This window comes from Cyprinus carpio, chromosome B25, assembly GCF_018340385.1.
Source record: "Cyprinus carpio isolate SPL01 chromosome B25, ASM1834038v1, whole genome shotgun sequence".
Taxonomy (NCBI): Eukaryota; Metazoa; Chordata; class Actinopteri; order Cypriniformes; family Cyprinidae; genus Cyprinus; species Cyprinus carpio.
Genome location: NC_056621.1, coordinates 7,956,363 through 7,983,676, shown reverse-complemented (window position 1 = coordinate 7,983,676; position 27,314 = coordinate 7,956,363). Strand labels below are relative to the sequence as shown.

The 27,314-nt window shown below is 35.6% G+C and overlaps 1 protein-coding gene across 8 annotated transcripts in view; it reads left to right on the top strand.

The window, feature by feature from the left end:
- lrrc4ca (leucine rich repeat containing 4C, genome duplicate a) overlaps positions 1-21,820 on the top strand; it is a 212,880-nt gene extending 191,060 nt beyond the window's left edge. For 5 of the 8 annotated variants that reach the window (XM_042753566.1, XM_042753567.1, XM_042753563.1 and 2 more), the window contains one exon: positions 16,957-21,820. In XM_042753566.1, coding sequence (XP_042609500.1) covers positions 17,011-18,954 — 1,944 coding nt within the window. In that variant the 5' untranslated portion in view covers positions 16,957-17,010 and the 3' untranslated portion in view covers positions 18,955-21,820. Of the gene's footprint in view, positions 1-4,929; positions 5,003-16,956 lie in introns of all 8 variants that reach the window. The other 3 variants (XM_042753570.1, XM_042753565.1, XM_042753568.1) reach the window with 1 other exon arrangement.
- Positions 21,821-27,314: the final 5,494 nt, after the last annotated feature.

Here is a 27,314-nt window from a genome sequence, read left to right as displayed (position 1 = left end):
GTGAAATTGCTCGTATCATGTGGAATTGTTTTTGTGAAATATTTATGCAGATTGTCCAATGCAATAGTTTGTAGGGCTTGCAGAACAGAGCAAATCAACAACACATGAAAAAAAAAAAAAGTTTGGTGAGCGAGTAAAATATTTTTGAAAACACGCTCAAACAGTTGAGATCTCTTTTAATGGTATACTCTAAAAAAAAAAAAAAAAAAAAAAAAAAATACTGGGTTGTTTCAGTCCAACTTTGGGTCAAATATCGACTAACCCAACTTTTGGGTTAAAAATTTTATTTAACCCAATGGTTAGTCCATATTTAACCCAAAGTTGGGCTGAAACAACCCAGTATTTTTTAGAGTGTAACTGTACACATGAAATGTTGCATTCATGTTAAAGATCCACTGAAGTGCCTTGAAACGAAAATTGTGGCTTATTTTGCCCCAATGGAAAGCATATTTATACTGTCTGAATTGTTCCCTACCCCCTATATAGTGTACTACTTGCCATTCACCACAAAGAAAATACTAACTCAGTAAACAACTGATTGATTTCAGCCGCAGCTTCAGCAACTATTTCTAGTGTAGGGGGCGGGACACATCAGATTCTAAAGAGCATTTGATTGGACAGAAAGTTTGATGGGAAGCTGAAGTGAAGGATGATGTCATTGAAATTGTTGATCTATATTGGAGTGAGAATCTGTACGTTTTGAATGCTTATATCTTCTGTATGCAAATTGTTGTTATTGTTTTGGAGTACACCAGCTTATACATAATAGCATATTCATACCAAAAAAAAAAAATAATAATAAAAAACACATTCAAAAACGTTTTATATTTCTTAAAAAAATTTTATGACAATATATACTGTTTTTTGTTCACAAAAAAAACTCTTAAAAAAAAAAAAACATTATACAAAAAAAATACACAAAACAAACCAAACAAAAAACACAAAAAACACATATAAAATTATAAAATATTTTTATGTTAAATAAATGCGGCTCTGTTGAACTTACTACTCACCAAAGAATTCTGTGGGGAAGTATCATGGTTTCCACAAAAATAGAAAAAGAAAAAAAAAAGGAAGAAAAAAAAAAAAAAAAACAGTGTCTACTAATGACTGCTGAAAATTCAGCTTTGCCACCACAGGATTATTATTATTATTTTTTTTATACAATACAATAAAATCTATTCATCAAAGAATCCTGAAAAAGACAAAATGTTTTAAGATTTACACACACACACACGCACAATAATAATAATAATAATAATAAAAATAATAATAATAATAATAATAAAAACAGAAAGTGAAGACGGTGAAGTCCGCTTTGCCATCACATGAATTAACTATTTTTTTTTAAATATACAATACAATAGAAAACAGTTATTTTTAATTGGAGTAATATTTCATAGTATTAATGTTTTTTGTTATATTTTGAATAACAATTATAATTCTATATACTTTTTATTTTTTTTATTTTTTTTTGTGCAACTATAGAAGTCTTATTTCTCAGAATATACCACATAAAGGTTAAATGTTGAAACGTTGAACTTATTTTAAACCCTTCAGTGGAGTTATAAAAAATGCATTTTAACTATTAATGGAGATCTCAACCATTTTGTAGAGGCTCAAATTAAAAAAAATAAATCAATTAATAGTAATAATAATAATAAAAATCCTTAGAGTCTGTAAAAAAATGGAAGCAGGATGAATAGAGAAATTAATATAAATCTATAACCTCTTTGGACATAGATGGACGTACAGTACCTGCATTATGAATCCAGACTTGGAGATTGTTTTCCTACAGTATATCATTCCTCTAGTGCACCTCATATTATATTCACGGTAACGGTCTGTGAGGATTTTTTCTTTGGATGGGGGAGTGGTTGGTGAGTTATGGGTCCGTCCTAAACGTACCCCGGCTGTGTCATTCCCCTGAGAGGGGAGCCTGGGTCAGCTGATTAAAAAGATAATGAGTTGAAGTGATAGATTTATGTTTTTCTGCAATATGTGGCCTTTTGCTGTCTCCCGTAGGAGGCGGTAACTGTATAAATAACAGATGGTGACATTGGAAGGCAACTGCTCCCTCGCCTTAGTTGTCTCAGCCTTTTCTGTCGCTTTGTTAAATTAAACACCACAGCGATTAGACCCACAACATCTGAAGCATCAAACACGAGGCAGCCTCCTTCAGAAAGGCCGTCCTGACTCATGCAGATCGACATTTGATCAGGACAAATGTTACTGAGGGAATGACTGTGTGAGCTTTGGTTGGACATACTGTACATTACGGATTGTACTGACCAATGCATTTTGTGCTGATATTGCTGATATAGCATATGCCAAAAATGTTTCATTCAAATATTTATTTCTTTATTTCTTTATTTATTATTAGTTTTGCAGATATTGCTGATATAACATATGCCAAAAATGTGTCATTTAAATATTTATTTATTTATTTTTATTTAATTTTTTTTGCAAACAACAAATAATTAAATTTTTGAAGTCATTGTTTTTGGATACTAATACACTGAGAACATTTTTTTTTTTTTATGTAAACTTTTATTTTTTAACAATTTTCAATCAGCAATTGCTTTTGAATTCTTGAAAAACATAGTCCAATAATCTGCTTTAGTTATAACTTCAGGGCGAAGAAATTACTTTAGTAGTCTTTCTTGGCATCTATTTATTTGTTCATAAATTCTAGACAACCTTTATTCACTTCATTTAACCAGCACATTCTTCAAAATATCTCCTTCAAGTTTTTTTTTTTTCTTCATATAATTGCATTTCTGACGCCATTGTTTTGGGGAAGCTAATACACTGAAAACATTTTGTGAACTTTTATTTTGAATCAATTTTCATTCAGTAATTACTATTGAATTTACAAATAATAATTAAAAAATGGCAAGAAACAATGAATTGAAAAAAATATTTCATTTGTAACTCTTTTTAGTCTTCTTCAAAATTTGCACACTGAAAAAAATTATGTGCAAAAAAAATATTGAATTTCTCAAGTAATTAAATAATTTTTAAAAATGGCAGGTAAAATATTGAATTAAATGTGAAGTAGAAAGAAAAATTTCTGGACTAAGTTTTCTTGTAAAATATACTCCAAATACTTTTTAGTTAAAACTTCAAAAAAATAAATAAATGAAAATGAATATATTTAAAAATTCTATTATATATATATTTAAGTATACTCGTATATAGAATAGAATTTTTAATATATTCATTTTCATTTTTATATATATATATATATACATATATATACAAAGAAAAAGTATACTCGTAAGTCTCAACTTAACTCTTTTTTGTCTTTTATTCATTCAGAAATTGCAACTGAATTTCACAATGAATTACAAAGAAATGGCAAGCAACACTGAATTAAATGGGAAATTTTAAAACAGACTGAAGACTGAAATTTTATTTTCTTGTAAAACATACTCCAATAATTATTATTTATTTATTTGTTTGTCTGTGTGTGTGCGTGTGTGTATGCATGTTTTTTTGTTTGTTGTTGTTGTTTTTTTATGTATGTACGTATGAATGTATTTTTTATTTTTTTTCATTTTTCATTTGAAACTCTAGACAGCCCCTGCTTTCACTGGTTTGAAAAGCGACCAGCACATTCTGCAAAAGTTGTATGGGTTTTAAAGGCATGAAGAGCAAATGATAACAGAATTTTCATTTTTGGGTCATTATCATATCATATTTTGTTGTCATTGGGGCACTATAGGGCAAAGTACAGAGCTGTCAGTAAAACGACCTACTCGCTTAGGGACCCAAAATACAGATGTCTGTTGAGGACACACAGATGTGCAGTTTTTCAGCGGTGGCAGATTGTGTAGAAACAGTTTTATTATTCTGTTCCAGGAGTTTGTTCTGCAAACCTGATCTGTTCAAAGGCAGATCTGCTGAGAGGAGACTGATTTCAGATCAGAGAAGAAAGCAGCCCTGGATGCTGGGTTTAACGCAGGGAGCACAGTGTGTGCCTGCACCTGCAGCTAAATTATCTGTTATTAATTCAACAAATGTAGTGTAACATGAGAATGTCTTGTCTCTGAAGCCCTGCAGGGATTGTGCCTGCTATCTGCATCTCCTGCTACCGCTGGCTTTTAGTGCTACTTTTACAGAGTTCCTGCTTTTGATGCAGTGGAAAAGACATACTTTAAGATCAGACATCCAATCTTTAATCCCTTAATCAATTTTACAATCATTTTTACTGTAATTTTTACAAAAACACTAACAAACACAAAAAAATCCAAAAAAAAGCGTAAAAAGCGAGAAGTCTCACTCTCTGTTGTAGCTGGTAAATTTTTTATATAAATTTATGTAAAGAGAAATGTTTTGATCTTTTGACTTTAAGGCATTTCCTTTATTATATTATATTATATTATATTATATTATATTATATTATATTATATTATCCTTTAAAGCAAATAAATAAATAATAAAAATAATCAAACTATGACAAGCACATACAGTATATTGCATACTATGGTTTTGTGGTGTTTCTTTTTTTCTGCGCATTTAGTAGTATTTTTGTTCCTCTCTCCTTATTCATTCATTCATTCATTCATTCTTTTTTTTTTTGATGCAAACTTTGATGTTAACTCACTAAATTTGGTTTCTTTAATGTCTAGTGACTAGTGAGAAAACTGAAACAATATTGATGCTTGTTGCAGGTTGACAGGCCAATCTGTTGTGTGAACATTTAGTGAATTGTGCACATTTTCCCAGCCACGTATTTATTTATTTATTTTTTTTTTTTCTGTGGTGTGAACACGTGGTGCTGGTGGCTTATTTGAAACATGCATACTCTAGACTCTATATATCTGTAACCAATACATATAATCATATGTTTTGAATCGTACAACAAAATGTCGGTATAGATGCAGAGGTGTTTGTATAACACAAATTGTTGTGATTTGTTCACAGACGTGAATGTGTTGCGTGGGGAACTGACTGAAGAGGCTCAGAATTGCCACTTGACTTTATGATCCTGAAAGAGGTATCCGTCCTTCCACACCCACTTGACAACCTTGGAGCGCGGCAAGGAACAAAGACAAACGACGCTAACGACAGTACGGTTAGGAGAAACACTCCGGGAGGCGATAATATTGAAACGTGCAAAACGGGTTGTCAGGATAACGTAAAAGTTGTAGGCGTCTTTGAAATGACGACAGGAACCAATAGTTTTTGGCTTTGTTATGAATTCCCTTAAAGGGATAGTTCACCCAAAAATGAAAATTCTGTCATTAATTACTCACCCTCATGTCACCTTCGTTCATCTTCGGAACACAAATTAAGATATTTTTGATGAAATTCAAGAGCTCTCATAGACAGCAGGGATCCTTACATGATCAAGGCACAGAAACGTAGTAAGGACATCAATAAAATAATCCATGTGACATCAGTGGTTCAACTGTAATTTTTCGAAGCTATGAGTATTCTCATAGCTTCGAGAAATTACAGTTGGATTATTTTAACGATGTCCTTACTACGTTTCTAGACCTTGATCGTGGTAGGATCTTTGCTGTCTATGGGAGGATCAGAGAGCTCTCTGTATTCATCAAAAATAATTTGTGTTGCTGATGATCGAAGGTCTTACAGGTTTGGAATGACATAAGGGTGAGTAATTAATGACAGAATTTTCATTTTTGGGTGAACTATCCCTTTAAGTGCCATCCAGGCAACTTTTCTTCTTGATGAGGTCTGGCGGTCTACAGCTGTGCCTTGCGATGCGCCACCAGACATGGTCCGTTCCTCTGAGCCATGTGTTGCCGGTCAGCCCCCGTCCTTGGTGCTGAACAGACGCAGCTGTGAAAGAAACATTGGTCGTGAACGTACAGATGCTTTCTTCATCATACATCAATAATTCCTCAATAAGACAAGCTTCATCCCAAGGCTGCAGATTGAATTTGGTGAAATCAAATGACAGACAGCACACCATGTGATTTCTGGCAAAGAATTGTCCAAATTCGCGTATAATGCTGTGTAGACATTGATCGTAAGAGCAGATCTCCTCCGCGGTGTCCGTTCGCGACCCGATCGAAGCTGCATCTGTGTGTCAGACACAATTCTGCCTAATTACACTAATACATCAAAGCAGGTGGCAGCAATGCGGGAGATAACGTCACGTCTGTACGTATGCGTGAGGAGATTATCTGCGGTTATCGATTTCTTGTCATGTTTTCTGTGTTTTTGATGGGGCATATGTGGATCCGAATGTGTAATTGTTTTAGAAATAGAGAGAGAGGGATGTCAGTGTGGGATACTGTATCCCATGATGCATTGCGCCCATCTTGACTTGATGTGTTCAGTGTGACTACTGGAAGCGATGGCAAATGGTTGTTATAGTCAAGATAAAATCGAAATTGACCATTTTTCCACGTTCTGTTACATTACATAAACACGCTACACGTTATACATGTTTTGGGGCTTTTTTTATGTTACACAAAACAAAAAGAATTTTCATCTAACAATAGACGATAATCATTAAATATGGCCTTTAAACATTATATATATATTAGGGCTGTCAAATGATTAATCACGATTAATCACATCCAAAATAAAAGTTTTGTTTACATAATATATGTGTGTATACTGTGTACATTGTATATATAGCAATATGCATGTATATATTAAGAAGAATATGTTATATTTATATATTAATATAAATATATATATATATAAAATATAAGAATATATAAATATATAAATGTATATACATGTAAATATTTTCTAAATATATAATTTATGTGTGTGTATTTATATATACATAATAAATATACCCTACACATTATATTATGTAAACAAAACTAATTGTGAATTAATCGTGATTATTAAATATATATTATATATATATATATAATATATATATATATATATATATATCTATATATAATTATATGATGAGCACATTATATATTTCATAGCAAACAATTATGGTTATTAATAATTAATATTAATATTATAACATTAAACATAAGCATGATTATTAATATATTATATGTTTAATACTAATAGAAATTATTATTATTATTATTATTATTATTATTATTATTATTATTATTATGTGTGTGTGTAGTTTAATATTTTCTCTTATTATATATTTAATTAATATATTATATGTTTAATACTAATAGAAAATATAAATATTGAAAATTAATATTGAACACTTTAGCATATATTAAAAATATTGGTTTGATCTATATATATATATATATATATATATATATATATATAGATATATATATAGATAGATAGATAGATAGAGAGACAGACAGACAGACACACAGACACACACACACACACACACACACACACACACACACACACACACACACATTTATATCCTGGTTGGACCCTTTTCCTAATACAATTCTCATTCAACAAGTTTTGTTCACCTTGCTTCGAGCAAGAACCTCATAAAATCTTTAAAATAATTAACAGTGTTTTAAACCAGAAAGTAATAATTTCTGATGGATTAAATCAAGTCCTTAATTTAATTCTTTCGTTTCACTTAGAAATATGACACATTAGTGAAATTGGTTGTTTCATCTGAATTTTAAAGCATCTCTTTGTGACTTATTGTTTAATTGGATTACATAACCATACTCAGTTGAATCAAAATGTGAAATAGCTGTATTTTGTCATTTGTAACTGCACTAACCAGGCCTCTGTTTGGATATAAAAGTCTGTGTGAGCTTGCAGTTTTAGCACCACTGGTCCAAAGCGTGTTCCGGGTGCGAGAGCGCTGTCTGAAGAGGCGAGTCTGAATTTGCATGGCTCATTTGTCTGGAGAATGTGTTGCCTCAGGCCAGGCCTCGCACCCCCACCCACACCCCTCTCCATCCTCCGAGCGGACCGTGAAAATAATTTAGACTGGATTGTCTGGTGAATGCGGTGCCCTGCGGATGCATTGGTCAGCCACTCATGGTTAACTGCACACATCTACTCCCAGCCTGCTGTTCACATGTAGGTCAAAGGGTCAAGATTGATTCACACTGTATCACGTAACCATGTGGCCTATTGCAGCATACAGCACTATTATAATGTTGTAGTTGATCGTTAACAGTGATGGGGTTGCAGAGTTAGTCAGTGCTGTTTATTCTTTTTCTATATATATATATATATATATATATATATATATATATATATATATATATATATATACTACCATTCAAAAGTTTGGGATCACAACGATTGTTAATGTTTTTTTAAATGAGTTTTTTATGCTCATCAAGGCTGCATTTATTTGATCAAAAATACAGGATTTTTTTTTTTTTTTTTTTTTTTTTAATATAGTTCATAATAATTTCTCACCCTATTCTCAAAGTTTTGTTTGATTTGTTTCGAGCTTCATTTTTAACTTTATCCAGTGTATTTTTCTTTTAATGCAAGGTTTAATATCATAAGCATTTTCCCATCTCAAGTAAATGTATTTTTTAAGGATGTTTAATTGTTTTATTTTACTAAAATACAACACCATAATTAGATGCATACGCCAAAGCCACTATTATTCTGATGGCTAGTTAACTGGTCCCATAAATGGGTCCGCTGGAGTTACTTTAGATTTAGTCCCAGAGCAATGCCTCCCCTCAGACCTGCTCTTTGTATAATTCCTGAAAATGGACGAACGTCTGTGCAAATCAAGCCCGACGTGTCGCTCTCCACCAGCCAATTTACATGAATGAAGTTTTAGGGAGCATTTGACATAAGAACAGCTCACATCATACAATCCCACTGTGTGTGTGCCGGTTCCCTTTCACTCTCTTTTCTCCTTTATTGCTCCAAAATATCCCTCAGCCATTTCTCAAAACGCTGACAGTAACGTCTTTTAAAAAAGCCCTCAGCAATGCGGCATTTGTGCTGTATCTGTTTATTTAATGTTTTTCAATCACCACTCATTGGTTCATTTCACCAGATAACATACATTTTGCTAAAATGAGGGGCGAGAAATCCACTAGGGGTTTTGAATATGAATAGAAATGGATAAAATGCCAGAGGACACTGAGCTTTGTCTGTTTGTTGGATTGGCAGAGAGAAGATTGGTTCTCTTATTGACATTTTAATCAACTCTAGTCAAGAGATGCTTTCAGGGCGTCTTATTGTGAAGTCATTAACAATGCAAAACTCCAGTGGCGTTTGGATAGGAAAATCCACAGCTGTCTCACTTAAACAAGTGAGTCTAGCAAGAAATAGCAGTGAAGAGTTGCTATTCATAGATCTGACATCTTTTTTCTGCATTAAATTCTATATTGGATTCATGTCGAGTCACTGTTTCATGTCAAGATGTATTTTGACACCTTTGAACTAATTAAAAATTAAGGCTTTGGTGTTAATTTAGATGATTTTCTTCACAATTTGTCTCCATCGTACATGTGTAGTGAAGGCGCCTCCTTGCAAGGGTTGGCATGGCAACCAAGGACAGGAAGTAAATCAGTGCCAGCTGAAGAAGTGGTCGCCAAGGAGACGTCGAACAGAAACTTTGCAGTGCCCATTGAAAACGAGTGGGAGGGATATCGATATCTGGTGTCCAAGAAGGGGCGGGGCTTGTCGTATGGGGGCGTGTCTGGGGAAGTGATGCATTTGCGGAGAAGCTAATTTGAAGATAGAACTCATTTGCATAAACAGTGCGGTTTGTGAAAAGAGAATATGCCAGATGGCCACTTGTTACTTTGGAAGTGCCTGTTCTTTTGCAGAATGACGACGCTTCATTCTAACTCGTGCAGAATGGAAAATGCTAACTTGATTCAATTAGTCTATCTATCTATCTATCTATCTATCTATCTATCTATCTATCTATCTATCTATCTATCTATCTCTGTCTGTCTGTCTGTCTGTAAAAGTAACTTTCTTTCCTTTTTTCTTTCTTTCAAATTTTGTGGAAAAATCTCTTGACTTTTTCAATTTTAAGCTGTTCTGTTCCCAATCACATTTAAATGAAAGTGAATTGATTTAAATATTTTTTATATATATATAAATTCAAATGTATTAGTATGTTGTTAAGATTAATGGCTATTAAGCTTTATTTATTTATTTATTTAAGAAAAAAGAAGGTTGTTGTTATTATTATTATATTTGTAAGACAAATATATAAGCGTTTGGTTATTTATATATATATATATATATATATATTATATATATATATCTATATATTATATATATATTATTATTATATTTGTAAACAAATATATAAGAGTTTGTTTTTTAACTATATATATATAATTGTAATACATATAACGCCCCTGCTCTCCAGAATGCTGTAGTAAAAGTAATTTTCTTTCTTTTTTATTATGGAAAAAGCTTGAAATGAAGTCATGCATCTGTACTTAAACATGTCTGTCACTGAATGAATATACATTAATACGCTCACAGTTTCACATGCTGCACTTTATCCAGCTGCGGCACTGGCTATGCTCTGCTTGGGAATGATGTTGAAGAGAGAGAGAGAATCCAGCTTAATGGCATCTCCACCATTTTATCGCACCCTGTTCTCCCCTTAATTTCCACGCTGTAAAAAATGCAGCTGACCTGCTTGTATCCCGCTTCTCATTAGACAGTCGGTCCCTTCAACGAGCTCCAGTATTTATATCACCCTTATCTTTCAGCCTTCATGTATTTCCCTGTTGTCATTGTGTACATCCAGACACCTCTTTTCATTTCCTCTCTCGCAGACTCATCAGGGGAGTTTTTCTGACAGTGCTCGCCTCGTCTTTCTCTGTGGGGGCCTTTCCAGCACTCTCCCTGCCAGTGCGTCTCCACCTGCCACCGCCGTGGGGGTCTGGACTTGCACGGTGCTAACAGATAGTCTGCTTTTGTTTTGCGGTTGCCAAAACCCATTTCCTCCCCATAACCTCGAGTTGCGACCGTCTGACGGAGCCCACATGCTTTGTTCCGTATCATTCCCAAGTATGAGCGTACAGTGATGGATGCAGTTATTTCCCCCCCGCCCCCTTTTTCTGCCTTTTCTCCCTGTTCTCGAAAGAGCCGCAGTTCCGCAATGCCCTATAAATGAAACACTGTTGCTTTTTACTGATTTGGCATGACTCATCCTGTTCATCGCTGTTTATTTTTATTTTTTTTGTGGAACCAAGATCCTCCTCCCTGCAGAACTCACAGGATTATTGAGAGTCCTTGGGAGAAGCTCTCTTTGCTTGGTGGATGCTTTTTGAGAGCTTTGTTTTTAAGAAGGGAAATGAGCTACCTTGCACCAATGCTTATTGTTTACATTACTGACTGAAATTTATTTTAATTATACAGAAGTTTCTTCTGGTCCTCGAATTCAGTCCTTGTTTTAGAAACTACTGAAATTGGACATTTGAAATTGCTTTGTTAGGGCCAGTAGGTGGCGATAAAATCTTTATGAATGAGTCTTTATGAATGAATTCATTCAAAACACTGATTCATTCAGGAATGAAATAAGTGTTTTTGTGAATGAGTCATTGAATAATGATGTCCAATAGCCTGATTAATTCAAAAATGAGGAAAATGACTCTTTATGAGTGAGTTTTTGCATCATTGCTTAGTTAATTATATCAAGACACTGATCCATTCAGAAATTAAACAAGTGACCATCTTTATCCTATTAATTCTCAACCAATTTGTTCACAACATTGATATACTCAGGAATTAATCGAATGAGTCTTTATGAGTGAGCCACTGAAAAATTCTCTCATTCTATTCGTTCAAAAACAATGATTTAGGAATAAACAAAGGACCATCTTTATAAGTTATTGAATCATTCTCAATCATTTAGTTCTAAACATTGATCTGCTCAGGAATGAAGTAAATGACTCTAAGTGAGTCACTGAGTCATTCACTCATCCATTTATTTTTAAACACTTGATTCTTTCTGTAATAAACGTGACCATCGCTGAGTGAGTCACTGAATCATTCTCAGCAAATTAGTTCAAAACAGTGAATCATTGAGGAATGAAGCAAATGACTCTTATGAGTGAGTCACTGAAGCATTTACTCATCCAATTCATTCTGCTGTGTCTTTCTTTGGAAATATATTTTTGTTGGCAAAGCAAGTAACCAGCAATGTTGTGACATAACAGTAAGTTACTAAATATTAGCAAGAGTACTCTGTCTTGGCATTCCTGGTCTTGTTGCACCTGATCGTAACACCTGAAGGTTACCACTGTTGCTGCAGGTAACAGCCCATAAGCTGTTCATCCGGCTGTAGATGGATGACCCTGTGGAGAACTTCCCATCCCACTTTCTTTTATATGAAGCAATTCCCAGTCTTGTAAACCAATGGTTGAACTATCATAGTTTATTGATGCTATCCAGAATACCTATGAATTGTGCTCCAGCAGGCCTGCAGATAAATGAAACCTGGCTCAGAGCCTCTATCTCTGAGTGTGTTGAGAAATCTAAAAAAAATCTTTTATTTTCTCAATACCTTTGGTTTTTGAATAGAACAGTTTTTGATATGACATATTTGTTAAATGACAGCATTACCCTCTTCTGTCAGCATCACTGGCATCTGTGGCCCGGGTGTCATCTGCATGTATGTTTGCCAAATGACGATGCAATGCATGAGTAAGCCTTCTATTTTTGTTTTGTTTCTCTTGTAATTCCTCTTCGCCTCTCCTTCCCTTTCCTACTCTTCTTCTTTCCTTCCTCCTCCTCTTCTCTTTGTTCCTACTTCCCTTACTTCTTTTTCCTCTCTCCTTCCTTTTTTCTTCTTTTTTGTCTTTTTTTCTTTCTCTTTCCTCTTCCATTCACCCTCTTCCTATTTTTTTATTCTTCCTTTATTGTTTTACTTCATTTTCCTCTTACCTTCTACGTCACCCTTCTCCTCCTTTCCCTTCTCTTCTCTTCTGCTTCATTTTCCTCTTTCTTTCCTTTCATTTTCGCTTTGACTTCCTCTCCTTTTCCCTTTAATCTTTTACCTCCTTTTCCTCTTCCCTTCTACTTCACCATCCTGTCTGCTTCCTCTGTTACACTATTTTTCCTCACCTTCTCTTTCCTGTTTACATCTCTTTCCTTTTTCTTTTCTCCCATCTCCTTTCAACTTCCTCTTCTTCACCACTTCCTCCTTTTCTTGTTTCCTTCCTCTTCCCTCCTACTTCCTTTCCTATTCTTCCTTCTTCCCTTTTCATCACTTTCACCTTGCCCTTTCCTTCCTTTTCAGTTCTTTCCTTCCATTTTCCCATTTCCCTTCTACTTCCTCTTCCTCCTCTTCACTTCTCATTGTTTTCTCTTCCCTTCCATTCTTAATCTTCTTCTACCTTATATATCTCTGTCTCCCTTCACTTTTCTTTCCTTTTTCCTTCCTTTCACTTCACTACTACCTCTTTATATCTCCTTCTTCTTCCTCTTTCTTTCTAGTTCCTCTTTTTTAATTTCCCCCTCTTTTCTCTGCTATTTCATCTTCCTTTTTTCCATTCTCTTACGCTTCTTCTTCATCTTTCATTGCTCACCTTCTCCTTCTTCTCCTTCCTCCTCCTCTTCTGTTCTCCTTCTTCCCTCATCTTCTCTTACCTCCTCTCCTCAAAGGTGAACACCATATTAATCCAATACAGCTCTTGACATTTGATTCTATTTTGCAGAACTGCATGATTGCCATAATTGTTCTCGCCTCACCCTGCTCACCCCGCCGTGTGACGGAAAGCACAGAAGCTTTTCGAACTCACACTGTGCCGAGAAGCACACAGCCGCATTGTTGTCAGCAGCAATGGCATTCACTTTCATGTTATTTGAAAAAATTAATTCACCTCGTTACACCTCACGCCTTTCAAGGCCTCCGCCGCTTGATACTCTTCTTTACCTCCCTCCCTGCTGAAGCGTTTACCGCCTGCTTCATCATCTCTTACTGGGGCAGAAGTTTAAAAATGTATTCATTTCATAATCTTATTTTTTGTTTATCATTTTTTTCATCTAATTCCCTTCCCACATGAAATCTAATTTTGCCAGGCTCATTGTTTGAGAGGCAGCAGGATTTCTGTGGAGTGCTTTTTTGTTTGCTCCCCTCTCTTTCACTCTTTTGACTTGGAGCAACCTAGATTGTGTTATGCAATTTTATTAGTGTAAAATCAAATCAGGGAAGATAAACCGGACCCCGCACTTGAAACCGGCAGGGATTTTCAGTTTTTCGAAAAGATTTGTGAAGTTAAAGCTTTATCTTTTCTTGTAATTGATCATTTACATGCAAGATATATATTACAATTATCTCTGCATGAAATTCAATTTAATGAAGTAAAAATGAGCATATCGTTTAACTACTGCGAGTCGTTCTCCTTTAAAACATTTAGTGATAACACGGTTCAGTATATGTTTCGTGTGAGATCCTCACCAGCAGTCTAGAAGACTTCAGGGCAGCAATTCAAGTAGATTTGCGATGAAAGAATTGATTGTTATGGCAGTTACTATTAGGTTAAGACCAGCACCCTGCCGAGAGGAAGAGGAAAGGCAAGCCAGAGAGTGGAAAGTGGTACAAACAGTGCTTTCAACATGGTGTTGTAATGCCCACAGGGAAGAACATCCATGTTCAACAGCTCTCTTTCACATCCTGCAATCCAAAATCTTTTCTAGTGCTCAGAGTGTCTATGGAGAAAATGTGCTATGTTTATTTGCAGCACATTTTCATAATCGATTAGTCTGTGGGTTGTCTAAATGACTTGTCGTTTTTGAGGAAGCATTATATACTTAGTGAGATTGAGGGTTATGTTCACTAGACTAGACTTCTGTAGGGAGCATTCAGATGAGACTTGTTCTTGTTTTTAAAATATTAGGGCAGAGTGCAACAAGGTCTTAAAGGGGTGGTAGATTGCGATTTCACTTTTTTGACGTTAGTGTGTAATGTTGCTGTTTGAGAATAAACAATATATGCAAAGTTGCAGCATTGAAAGTTCAATGCAAACGGAGATATCATCTTTTAAAATTATGGCAGTTTAATGCCTGCAAAAACGGCTAGTAGGGACTACAAACTCAGAAATTTACATAAACCCTGCCCCCGGGAACATGCAGCAAAGGGGACGAGGCCATGTTGTGCTGCTTTAGAGAAGAGGAAGAGAAAACTAGGGGTGCATGTTAAAATCTATTCATATATGAATCACAATTCATATTTCAATTCAAGAAAGAAAGAATTCTGTATTCTAATGATTCTAATGGATTCACAAATTTCAAAATTAATGTTCTAAAACAGCAGTTATCAGTCCTGTTCCTGGCGTCGCACTGCTCCACACACACTCTGCATCTCTCTCTCTCTGTTTCATTCAGATCATCAGCTCAGCTCCAACAATGAACTGTTTCATTTATACACTTATTTTCACATAGCTATGAGAAGTTTTAAACATGGACGCGCGTGTGGTTGCTGTACTGTATCAAAGCTTTAATCAGGATAAAACCACATATTAAAAGCTAACAGAAGCAGTAGCATTTACAAATAACAGGGTATCTAAAAGTATGAGACAACAAAAAACATGCCATTAAGAGCCGGGCTTGTACAGGTTCTGCACGATCCTCTTCACTAATATCCTCTGCATTTCAATCGGGCTCAAACTGATAAGCAATATAGATGACACCATTGTTTACAATACAACTGGAGCGCATGCCACTGAGGACATTTAGACGCGCACTAGAGGCAGTTTAGCCAATCACGACCAGCTAACCAATCTGAGCCCATTGTGTATTTCTGAGGGAGGGGCTTCATAAAAGCAGGAAATGATCAGTGCGTTTAGAGGAGAAGGGACAGAGCGGTGTGGAATAAATGTAAATTATGTGAAAAATAATGCATTTAAAAAAAAAAAAAATGAAGCATTAAGACCAAAATGACTGCACCCTGTAAACACAATCAAGACTAGGAAAAACAAAACAGTCAACTACCCCTTTAAATACAAGTTTATAAAACAAGCTGACTGCATGCTAATACTCAGAGAAATTGTGTTTTTAAACTAGTGTGCTGCTAGGAATGCTAAGGTAATTGCTTTGATTCTCAGGGAATGCAATAACTAAAAAAATCTTTATAGACCCTTGAAAACAAGGATAAAACCAATCTTGTTTTGGGTAAGATGTACTCTCTTCAAATGCATAAATACATATGTACATTCATATGTAAAGCTAAAACAAACATGCATTTGTCCACCATATCCAGGTTTCTTTCTCAGTCTGGGCACACATGTGCCTGCCTTTAAGTATCCCTGAGAGCCTAACGCTCTTGATATGTGGGGTTGATTGAAGGATTGGTAGGTGGGAAGCCATGCCTTTATTTATGCCTCCTCTGCAAGAATAAATAAAGTCACACAGACAGACAAGGCAGTTCATATCTCCCTGTCTGAGGAGAGGAGGAAACAGAGAAAGCAGACCCAATATTGAGGTGCAGCTTTATGTGACTTAGATTGAGAGTGCTGTGCGTGCAAAGACATGAACTCACAGACACCACACACACTCAAAAAAATGAAATGGATATGAAACACTCTTCCAAGGTCACCTACAGTGCATGTGTGTGTGTGAAATGTTTTGTCTGTGATTCACTTCCACTAGGCTAGAGGGACTTTAGTGGCTAGACAGAGATTGTTTTCAATGCTGGAGCACCTATATAGTGACTGGCTTGTTCCTGTGTACCTTAATGGAACAAAGCATGTTCTCAAAATGCATTGCTAATATTAGAAAATCTTTGTTTTGTTTTGTTTTTTCATAGTTTTTCCAATTCACTGACTTATTAAACAGTTTTGACCCTTTTGGTGGAGAATCGCACCATGGAAATTGATTGCAGTGCAGATTTTAATGCAGTATTTATGGCATTACCTAATTTGCATAATTTGTTTAATGAATCAGGCACTGAAAAACGTGCAAATAAGCAACAGGAATAAGAATGAATATGTATGACATTTTAGTGTATGTTATCTATAGCATCTCTCTGTTTTAGCATTGATTTGTGTTAGTGTAATCTACAGTGGTATTCCAAACCTTATATGGTTCTTTCTCTCTTTTTTTTTTTTTTTGCAGTTCGGCCTGATAAAACCCTTCCCAAAGAGTGGAGAACCTGTCAGCGAATTATGAATGATAAACAAGATGACCTCCTCCCTGATGCAGCAGACGATGAGAGGTCCTAGGTGGAACCGGGCCCTGTCCGACCCATTGTTTGTGCTGTCGCTGGCCCTGCAGCTTCTGGTGGTGGCTGGCTTGGTGCGAGCGCAGACCTGCCCCTCTGTCTGCTCTTGTAGCAACCAGTTCAGCAAGGTCATCTGTACGCGACGTGGCCTTCGAGATGTACCCGATGGTATTTCCACCAACACAAGGTACCTGAACCTTCAGGAGAACCTCATCCAGGTGATCAAGGTTGACAGCTTCAAGCATCTAAGGCACCTGGAGATCCTGCAGCTCAGCAAGAACCACATCCGCAACATTGAAATCGGAGCTTTCAATGGGCTGGCCAACCTCAACACTCTAGAGCTCTTCGAAAATCGTCTAACCACAATCCCCAATGGGGCTTTCGAGTACCTGTCCAAACTTAAAGAGCTTTGGTTGAGGAATAACCCTATCGAGAGTATACCCTCTTATGCCTTCAACCGTGTACCATCGCTGCGAAGGCTGGACTTGGGTGAGCTTAAAAGGCTCTCATATATCTCAGAAGGTGCCTTTGAAGGCCTCAGCAACCTGCGGTACCTGAACCTGGGCATGTGCAACTTAAAGGAGATCCCCAACCTCATTCCTCTTGTCCGTTTGGATGAGTTGGAGATGTCAGGGAACCAGCTGTCTATAATAAGGCCAGGGTCTTTCAAAGGGCTCGTCCACTTACAGAAACTGTGGATGATGCATGCGCAGATCCAGACGATTGAGAGAAATGCCTTCGATGATCTTCAGTCCCTCGTGGAGCTCAATTTGGCCCACAATAACCTTACCCTCCTGCCTCATGACCTTTTCACCCCACTACACCACTTGGAGAGGGTACACTTGCACCACAACCCCTGGAACTGCAACTGTGACATCCTCTGGCTTAGTTGGTGGCTAAAGGAAATGGTGCCGGCCAATACCAGTTGCTGTGCCCGCTGTTCGTCCCCTGCCAGCCACAAAGGGCGCTACATCGGTGAACTCGACCAGAACTATTTCCATTGTTATGCACCGGTGATCGTGGAGCCACCAGCGGACCTGAATGTGACTGAGGGCATGGCAGCAGAACTGAAATGTCGAGCAAATTCTTTGACCTCAGTCAGCTGGATCACGCCCAATGGGTCCATCATGACGCACGGGGCATACAAGGTGCGCATTTCTGTGCTCAACGATGGAACGCTGAACTTTACCAATGTCACAATGCAGGACACGGGAACGTACACTTGTATGGTGAGCAACTCCGCAGGCAACACGACAGCCTCAGCTACACTCAATGTGTCCTCGACAGAGAACAGCAGCTTCAGTTACTTCACTACAGTTACCGTCGAGACCACAGAAGCAGCACATGATGAGGGCCAGCCAACGGTACAGCAGAAGAGCGGCCCTACTCCTTCTTCTGGGATTTGGGAGACCTTACCACCTTCCTTTACCACTACGACCACGACAGCACGGACACCACTGTCCACCAAGGCCACCGACAAGACCTACACCATCCCAGTCACAGCCCTGATTGATGGCTCCCTCAACACTTTGGATGAGGTCATGAAGACCACAAAGATCATCATTGGTTGCTTTGTGGCCATCACCCTGATGGCAGCCGTCATGCTGATCATATTTTATAAAATGCGCAAACAGCATCACCAGCAGAACCACCACGCACCGACGCGAACAATCGAGATCATCAACATGGACGAGGATTGTGTAACGGGTGGACCTACCATAGAGGGCCACCTCACTCTCCCCCCACTGGAGCATGAGCACCTGAATCATTACAACGCCTACAAGACTGTGTACAACCATGCCTCCACCATCAATTCTATACACAGCTCTGCCCACGAACCTTTGCTAATTCGGGCCAGCTCAAAAGACAATGTACAAGAAACCCAGATCTGAACTGCTTTTCATAATGTGGATTAAACAAAGAAAAAAAGACTTCTAAAACTCTTAGAAACAGTAAGTGACACATCGATTTTGAAGATTGTCGAAACAAAGACACAGTAGACTGATGCAAGACGTATGAGAAGGATGTTGACAGGTACAAAAGGACATTGGGAGTTGAGTGTACGTCAACCGTTTCAAAAGTGTCTTTACATAACAGAAGTTATTTATTTAAGGAAAATAACTATTGTGGTTTAATCAAGAAAAGATGTAATCTGCAATTATTTTTCCAGCAATTATTTCTCCATGTTTTTTAATGTTATTTTAAGGGTTGTTGGTTTACTAATATGCTTTTAAACTCTGTTTAAATCTATTGTTCTGTAAGTGAAGACCCAAGTCAACTGCAGATGAATCTAAAACTCTCCATCTTTCTGAAATCTCAAGATTCACATTTAATGTCGATCTTAGGTTACAGATTGTCATATTAGAAAACTTCCACACCATAACTGTTTGAATTGATCATGTTAATTCTAAATTATTCATTTACTGACGTCCCCTTAATTAGTGAATTTTGACTGTAAAGTTATTCAGTTGTCTTTGCTGTAAAAGAGGCTCTTTAAACTATATTGGTCCGTCTGTTAGCTGGTTTTAGAGGTGTTTTGGGCACTTTTCAACTGGACAGACTGGAAGACAAGCTTTTAAACAGCTAATTTTTCAACAGGGATGGCTGCTACAAATTACGTGCAGATGTACGCCTGGCTTCTCCACCCTAAAATTTAGAACAAGGAGCCCTGGAAAAGTGTCCCAATTAAAACCGGGCCAAATGTCAGGAACATGTCTATTTGATGCATGCAGGACAATTTCAAATAATTTCTGTGCTCGGACCAGAAGATTTATAGATTAAGTTAGCATTTGGAGGCATCCCACATGACCTTAAATACATGTTGAGGCATCTCATGCTTAAAATAAGCTTTATTTAAGTCCTTAAACTGTTTTCTGCATTTTCTTACTCATAGCGTACAACAACTTGGGTTCCTGTGGCAGTTCATCCTTGACAGCCAACTAAACCAATACTCAGATGCAGCACACACATTCTATGCCAAATTCTATATGGGCAGGGGGCTGAAAATTGTAGGCCTTTATTTTAAGTGGAAAAAACATAAAGCTGGTACTGACGTAGCACCATTTCCATTTCAATCCACTTGTCTTGGTGCTCTCCATGGATACAGTTGAATGAAATCATTCTGGAATGGTCTTAAAGCCAGACACAGAACCCTAAATAAGTGGGCAAAGTCAGTGCGGCTCAGATCTAAGGCTTCCAAAGATGCCACAGGTGTGTCTTTATAGATTCTGTGAACCGATTGTGTTTTATTCCCTCTCACTAGTTCTTTTTTCTTGAATTCTTTCATATTCTATCTTCCATCATTCTGCGCTGTCAATCTTTTTAGGCAGTTATGCAATTCTTTTTAAACTTTTAAATCATATTCAGTTACTTTAGTTTATTTTCGGTACAGACCGAGGATGATACATCCATCTTCGTCTTTACACACACAGTAGCCTTTGGCTGCAGGGGGAATGACTTGACATTATGAATTAATTTATGAAATAAGAATGGCCTGAGACGGTCACTATAGAAACCAATGACCTTGGACGGGGTGGGGAGTAGCCGACAGACATTGGCTTGACACTTTAAATGTATTCAGAGTCAAATGAGAGAGCTAGGCTGGGTGAAAGAGCCAAAGTGGACTTGTTTGAAGTGCATCATTTAATCTATAAAGCAATCTAGAGCTCTATAGGTAATTTGAATTAAACCAATAAACCTGTGACATTTTATTCAGATCCATAGCGTTTCATTTTTGGCCGTTCATAATTCATGCAAAGTGCACAGGGGACTGACAAGGGGATTTTTCTCATGCGTTTCTGGTCTTAATACAGATGCTGACTGATAACATGTGACATTTGGTGAACTTTTCTGTATCATATTTTGATCACACAGCAGATGAACTCTGATTTTAAAAGATCTAATGCAATTATGCTTGTCAGCTTTGCTATTTCAGATCATTACGAAAAAGTTTTTGAGAGTACCTCCTGCCCACTAGAAGCAAAGGCCATCTGGTACATTTCCTAATCAAGATATCAAAGCCTGCAAAAAAAGACTGTTCTTCATCTGAATATGCTGCTCTTTCGAATCTTAATTAATTTTCTTGTCTTTCTGAATTTAGTTTGCGTTTTCACTGAAATTGATGTCAATCTGAACATAAAGCGAAAAAAAAAAAATCCTTATCGTCAATGGAGTTTAGCACAAAAGTAAACCAAGTCATTGGGTTTTCAGTTGCATTTTATTTATTTTAAAGAATAGAATCATTGTCTTAAATTGTCATCATTTTTGGAAAAGGTCTTTGTCGTATTTTATAATATAATCATTTTTTATTAGAATTTTTGTTTTTCGACTTTTTGTGATTTTCTTTTTCTGTATGTTTGTTCAGTCCCTTCATGCAAACACATCTGTGTTTTGGGTTTCAGTTAAGGAGTGAACGAGATGCTTTTTTCTCCGTTTCACGTAACTTCTTTCTTTTCGTCTCTGAGAGGGAATGCTGTTCTAGTGGTAGATTTCTATAAAAATAAATTTTGAAAATAAAAATAAAAAAATAAAAAAAACAAAACAAAAACTTTTTAAATTTTAATTTTACATGTGCCAACCTGTTCTAAAAGATTCAAAATAAAAGAGAGAGAGAGAGAGATGCTGTAAAAGACGACTGGATTGATTTTCATGTAAACATTATTTCATGACCTTTAAAAAAAGATGGAGATTGATTATAGAAATCAGAGTTTGTAGTTCATACACAAGATAAGGTTACAAATAAACTATCATTGTCTTTTCTCTATTGTCTCCTTAGTTTTCTTTCACCAAGGTGTATTGTGTCAAAATGAGATTTAAATGTATAACACTATCTTGTATTTCATATTACACAGTTCAGCTTTGAAAAAACATATTTGTGTATGTTTTAGTGCCTGGCTCCAACAGTTGTTTTTAGATTTTAGACTGTATTACAAATGAGTGAATTGAGAAAAGACGCATGAAATGTTTCCTCCTTGCTGATCTAAAGCAGCTGGATGTAGTGCATGTTGCAGTATGAATAAATTTCACTGGCTGCCTCATTGTGTTCGTCGATGAGCACAGCAGTGCTGTTTTCCAGTGCTGTGCTCAGAGACAAATACCTACGAGACGAAGCTCCACTCGTTTTACTTGTGCCTGACTGTTTTAATGAATATAATTGCAATATTTAAGAGGAGAAGAGGAACATCTGTTTGGATCGATGTATAAAGAAGATTTAAGCTTTTACCTTATTTTTTCAGCAGATTTGGACTTTATTTTAGCAGTGTTTTATTACAGTAGTTATCTAGAAAAAATATAGCATTTAATCACTTTTGTATTTAATCATTCAGCAGATGTTTTTTTTTTTTTTTTTTTTTTTTTTTTTTTTAAAGCGACAAATGATGAAAAACAAGCAATTTGTCATATTGTAAACGACATTAGCAATGTCACAATAGCAAATGTTAGAAATAGCTTGAATCTCAGTTTAATACAGAATAGAAACAAGATTTTTTTTAATAGTAAAAGTAAATATTTGGTTATGGATTTGGGCTTGTATCTTCAGGCCAATGTTACTTGTTTCCTGCTTCAAATTTCCAGATATACTGTCCTATGGCTGTCTGTTTAAGACTGATTATGGAGCAGAAGGCCAGTTCACAGAGGTTTGCTATTGGAACGTTGACCGACAATGCAACAAAAATGTTTATTTTTTGGGGGGGATACTGTCAACTCATAGTAGCAAAATGTCTCTACTTCTACTATTATGAATTGTTAGCTTAGCCTTTGCAGTGAGTTCAGGCGATCTGGCCGATCATAATTCAGAATCCATTTTTGTCCGACAAACGAACCGGACAGGAGAGTAGATTTACTTCGATGAACTTGATCTTGAAAAATGGTGTGTATTGACGTCGTTCCACAGTTGAAACAAGATATATTCTGAGGTTCATTCATGTTTATTGCTATAACTAATAAAGAGAAAGAGGTTATTGGTTCATGTGAGGCACTACGGGAATCTGTCACAACACATTAAAGAGCCACAAAAAGGTATTTATTGTTTGAATTTCTATTAAAAAGGCACAATTTGAAAAGACACAATTTCATATCTACACTGTAAAAAAAATTGGACGATAAAAGACTGTAAAAATGCTACAGTAAAAACCTGTTACAAGGTTAATGGGAAGTTCCCCTAATATATATGGTGAAAAACTGTACTGGACATTACATGTAATCTTACGGAAGTATACCGTTTTTGGAAGTAAAAAAAAAGAATGTATAATTTACACCGAATAACCGTAAATTCCCAGAATTCCCTGTGTTACATTTTAAATTTGATGTTTTTTTTTTTCTTATCAGCTTTGTACAGTACACTAGGGTTGTACAGTATGTTACATCTTTGGTTCATCATGTGACTTTTTCATCACTACCTGCTTTTGGAGGTTATCATTGTATTACAAAGTTACAAAACAGATTTCAGAAGTTCAATATTTTGGTATATTAACATTGTATCAGTTAATGAAATTATGGTATTAAAATGTAAATTTAAGTTAAAACTGTAAAACTTAAAAATGTTGCTAACATAACCCAAAAAAAAATCCAACCAAACACACATGCATTTTTACCATACAATATATTTAATTTATTCTATTCTACATTACAAAATAAAGTAATCTGCTCTGTCTTTTCTGTCGGTGCGTTGCCAGTTTCCTCTTCGCTCCACGATGTATATGATGTACATGATGTGTGGTGTGAGAACCTGTGGCTTGTCGGACATAGCAACAATAACAAAGGGGTGTGTCTTTGGGTCAATTCCTGCATTTTAGTAAAGTAAGCAACAGTTTAGTTTGAATACCAATTTTCATGTTTAATTATTGAATATTCTTCAAAATAACGTTGGTTTGGAACGTCATGAGGGTGAGTACATTTTTCAGCAAAAAAAGATGTTTTGGACAGTTTCTTACTTAACCATTATTCCCCGGTTTGTTGTTCAGCTCAAATGTTTATTGACTCTAGCAAAAGACTGACACATCTGCACATTCAAATCTTTGCATTTCATTAACAATGTGGAGCGGCGGCAGAGAGCAAAGCCATCTTTGTGAAGACAACAGGCGCATTCACACAGAGCTTCACAATTCACTCGGCAGCAATTAACCGCACATTTTTGTTTTGATTAAAATTCGCCATGCGCCCTTTCCATCCCACCTTACATATCATATTATTCCTAACACAACACTTCACTTTATTTCCCTTCTCTTTTGCTCGGTATTAGCCCTGTCTGTGAACTTCTGCACTGCATCTTCCCTTTCATCTCCCTATTGTGTCCTGAACACAATTTTATGCTGAATAGCTGGATAAAAAAAAAAAAGAGGAAACCGGATGTCCCCCGATACCACTCATGGAAAATGTTTATTTGTATTTCCTAAAGGTGGTTTAAAAACACTCGAGGGAGTGAATGGCTTAGTGTAGCGCTTGGAAAACCTGGTTCTGTGGGTCATGGATATGTATGTGTGCCAATTAAAGAAGGACACATATGTCCAGGCAAAATGAGCAACATTTGGCCTCTACATCCTATGACCAAATCACCAGCTTGCCCTTGTCAGCCTGACAGAACTGCCCTAGATCTGTGACGGCTGGTCATTTGACTACATTTTAGTTGAAGATTATTATTTATCCATTTAAATATACAATTGATGATATTAATTTGTGCTATATGTATTTATAAATTAAATTATGTTTAATGTAAATGTTAAATATTATATTAGCTTGTAAATTTATATCTGAAATGTAATACTTAACATTTCAAAATAATATATTTTAACATTATAGTAACAATATGTGTATATGTAGTATTTATTATATTAGTGTTATTTTTATTAAATATTATTAATACATGTACAACATATAATATTTATAAACTGGTATATAAGTTAAATCTGAAGCATCATAATTATTAATACTTGCAATATTGTTTATTATTATTATTATTATAAACTATATACATATATTGATGGTCCCTTTTTCGAGCATTGTGTTTACTGTGAGTAACTTTGCACCTACATGTCAACTAACTCTCATTAGAGTATTATTTGACTCTCTGCTTAATATCTGCTAACTCTTTATTGTGATGGTGTCCCAACAGACATTCTACTGACTATAAGTAACTTTGCAAGTACATGTGAGCTTATTCTAACCCTAACCCTACCAGTCTACAAATACTCTACTAACACTCTAATGAGAGGTAGTAGATATGTAGGTGCAATATTACTTATCGTCAATAGAATGTGTTAAACGGCCCATCAAAATAAAGTGAAACCAAACATTTTTATTTACATTTAATATTTAACAATTTAAATATAAAATATAAATTATTTAATATTATTTTACTAAACAAATTTCGAATATAGTTTAATAATTCCAATTATTATTATTATTATTATTATTATTATTATTATTATTATTAAAGGGCTATATTTATTATTATGGTCATTAGAATTTTGCTGCCTGCAAATACAGTGAACAATAGTGTATAGGAAATGATTAATACAGCAGCTCACAATTTGTAGACAATTAAAAACATATAAGTATGTACCATGGATTGGTCCATCCCTGCCCATTAGATAACCAACATAATCCTGTTTTCATATTTACATTAATGATTTGTGTTATAATTACATCAGCTTCCTCTCTCCTGGTCACATGCGTTAATCACTGCTCTCAGTAATCAAATAAAATAAATGTGTTGCTCCCTAAGGTAAAACAAATGTCTCACACCACATTTATTTAACCTGTATGCTTTTTGCTTTGTTTTCTGTTATTGCGTGCGGGGCATTGCGGTTGCATTGCGCGGGGGGGGGGGTTCAATCTCCTGGACATCCAATTAACTTCCAGCTAAATATTTGTAGATGGGAGAGGATCTGAAAGGCGTTTGCAGGAATTCTAGCAGGAATGCTTTCTCCCTTCATTAAGAGACGGGTAATTAGTTTATTCCAGACTGAGTGTGAGATGTGAGAATAATTAGTTCCATCTAATCATGTGGAAAAGTGCTGGAATGGATCCACAGCTCTGATCCGTCAGCAAACATTCGAAAGACAAACAGAATGATGAACGAGGGATGAATGGATGTAATTGGCAGATTTAGAGCGTCACCACGCCTCGCTCCACCGTGTGCAGAGTCTGCTATTGCCAACACACTACAGAAACACATTATTCCTGTTCATATTCCATCAGACTTTCACACAAACATGAAAGAACTTAAAAACTTTAAACTTTTCATCCACTCTAGTCTGACGTCACCAGAAATATTTTCCGCACTGAGTTTTGTCTTGTGAATTTGTTTTGTGTTTTGTTTTGCTTTGCTTCCAGGGAAAATACGTACAATATTATTTTTCATAATATGATTTTTTACTTGATGATGATGATGAGGTCTAATTTATGCAGGAATATATTATTATTATTATTATTATTATTATTATTATTATTATTATTATTAATAATAATAATAATAATAATAATAATAATAATAATAATAAACATTTATAATTATATAATTATTAAAATTTGTTACAAGCAGATATGCATTTAATATAATACTATTCTAATTAATTTTTATATTTAAATTATAAATATGAAATTTAAATGAGCATTTATACATATACATGCATATAGTTGTTTATAATAATACAAATAAAAATGATAATACCATGTGCCTGGATGCAACACTATACAACAAAAAAAGAAAAAAAAAAAATCAATCCAAGGTTCACATTTTATTTCTTAACTGTTATAAAATTAAGTTTGCTCAATAATAAATATGAATCATACTTTTGATGAGTGGGGAAAAAAAAGCTTTTCTGTTTTCCAAAGCACAAAAAAATGGCTTTTAATTAATTCTTTCATTCTTAACCATTTTATTGCCATCATTTATATGCATCGCATGCTTACAAACTGAAGAAAATGGTTTTGTTACCCAAAGGCAACGAGCAACAGAGGGTTAACTATGAACACCGAATGCCATTTTAGACAAACCTCTTTAACGACACACCAGCAGGACGTCTGCCTTTTTATGGCTCCTTTGAAGCTCTCTAGACAACTTAGTGTCAACTTATGAATCCAGTTAATAATACTTAGTAATTAGGCAACTGGGAAATACAAAGCGCTCCTTTTTATGAGGCAAAACTGGAGTTTTTGAGCATGTTTAATGACTTCTACAGTAAATAGTCTATTGCCTCCGTACACTGTGACAGATTACCCAAAGCATTCACTTTGAGAATGTCACATGGTCGTA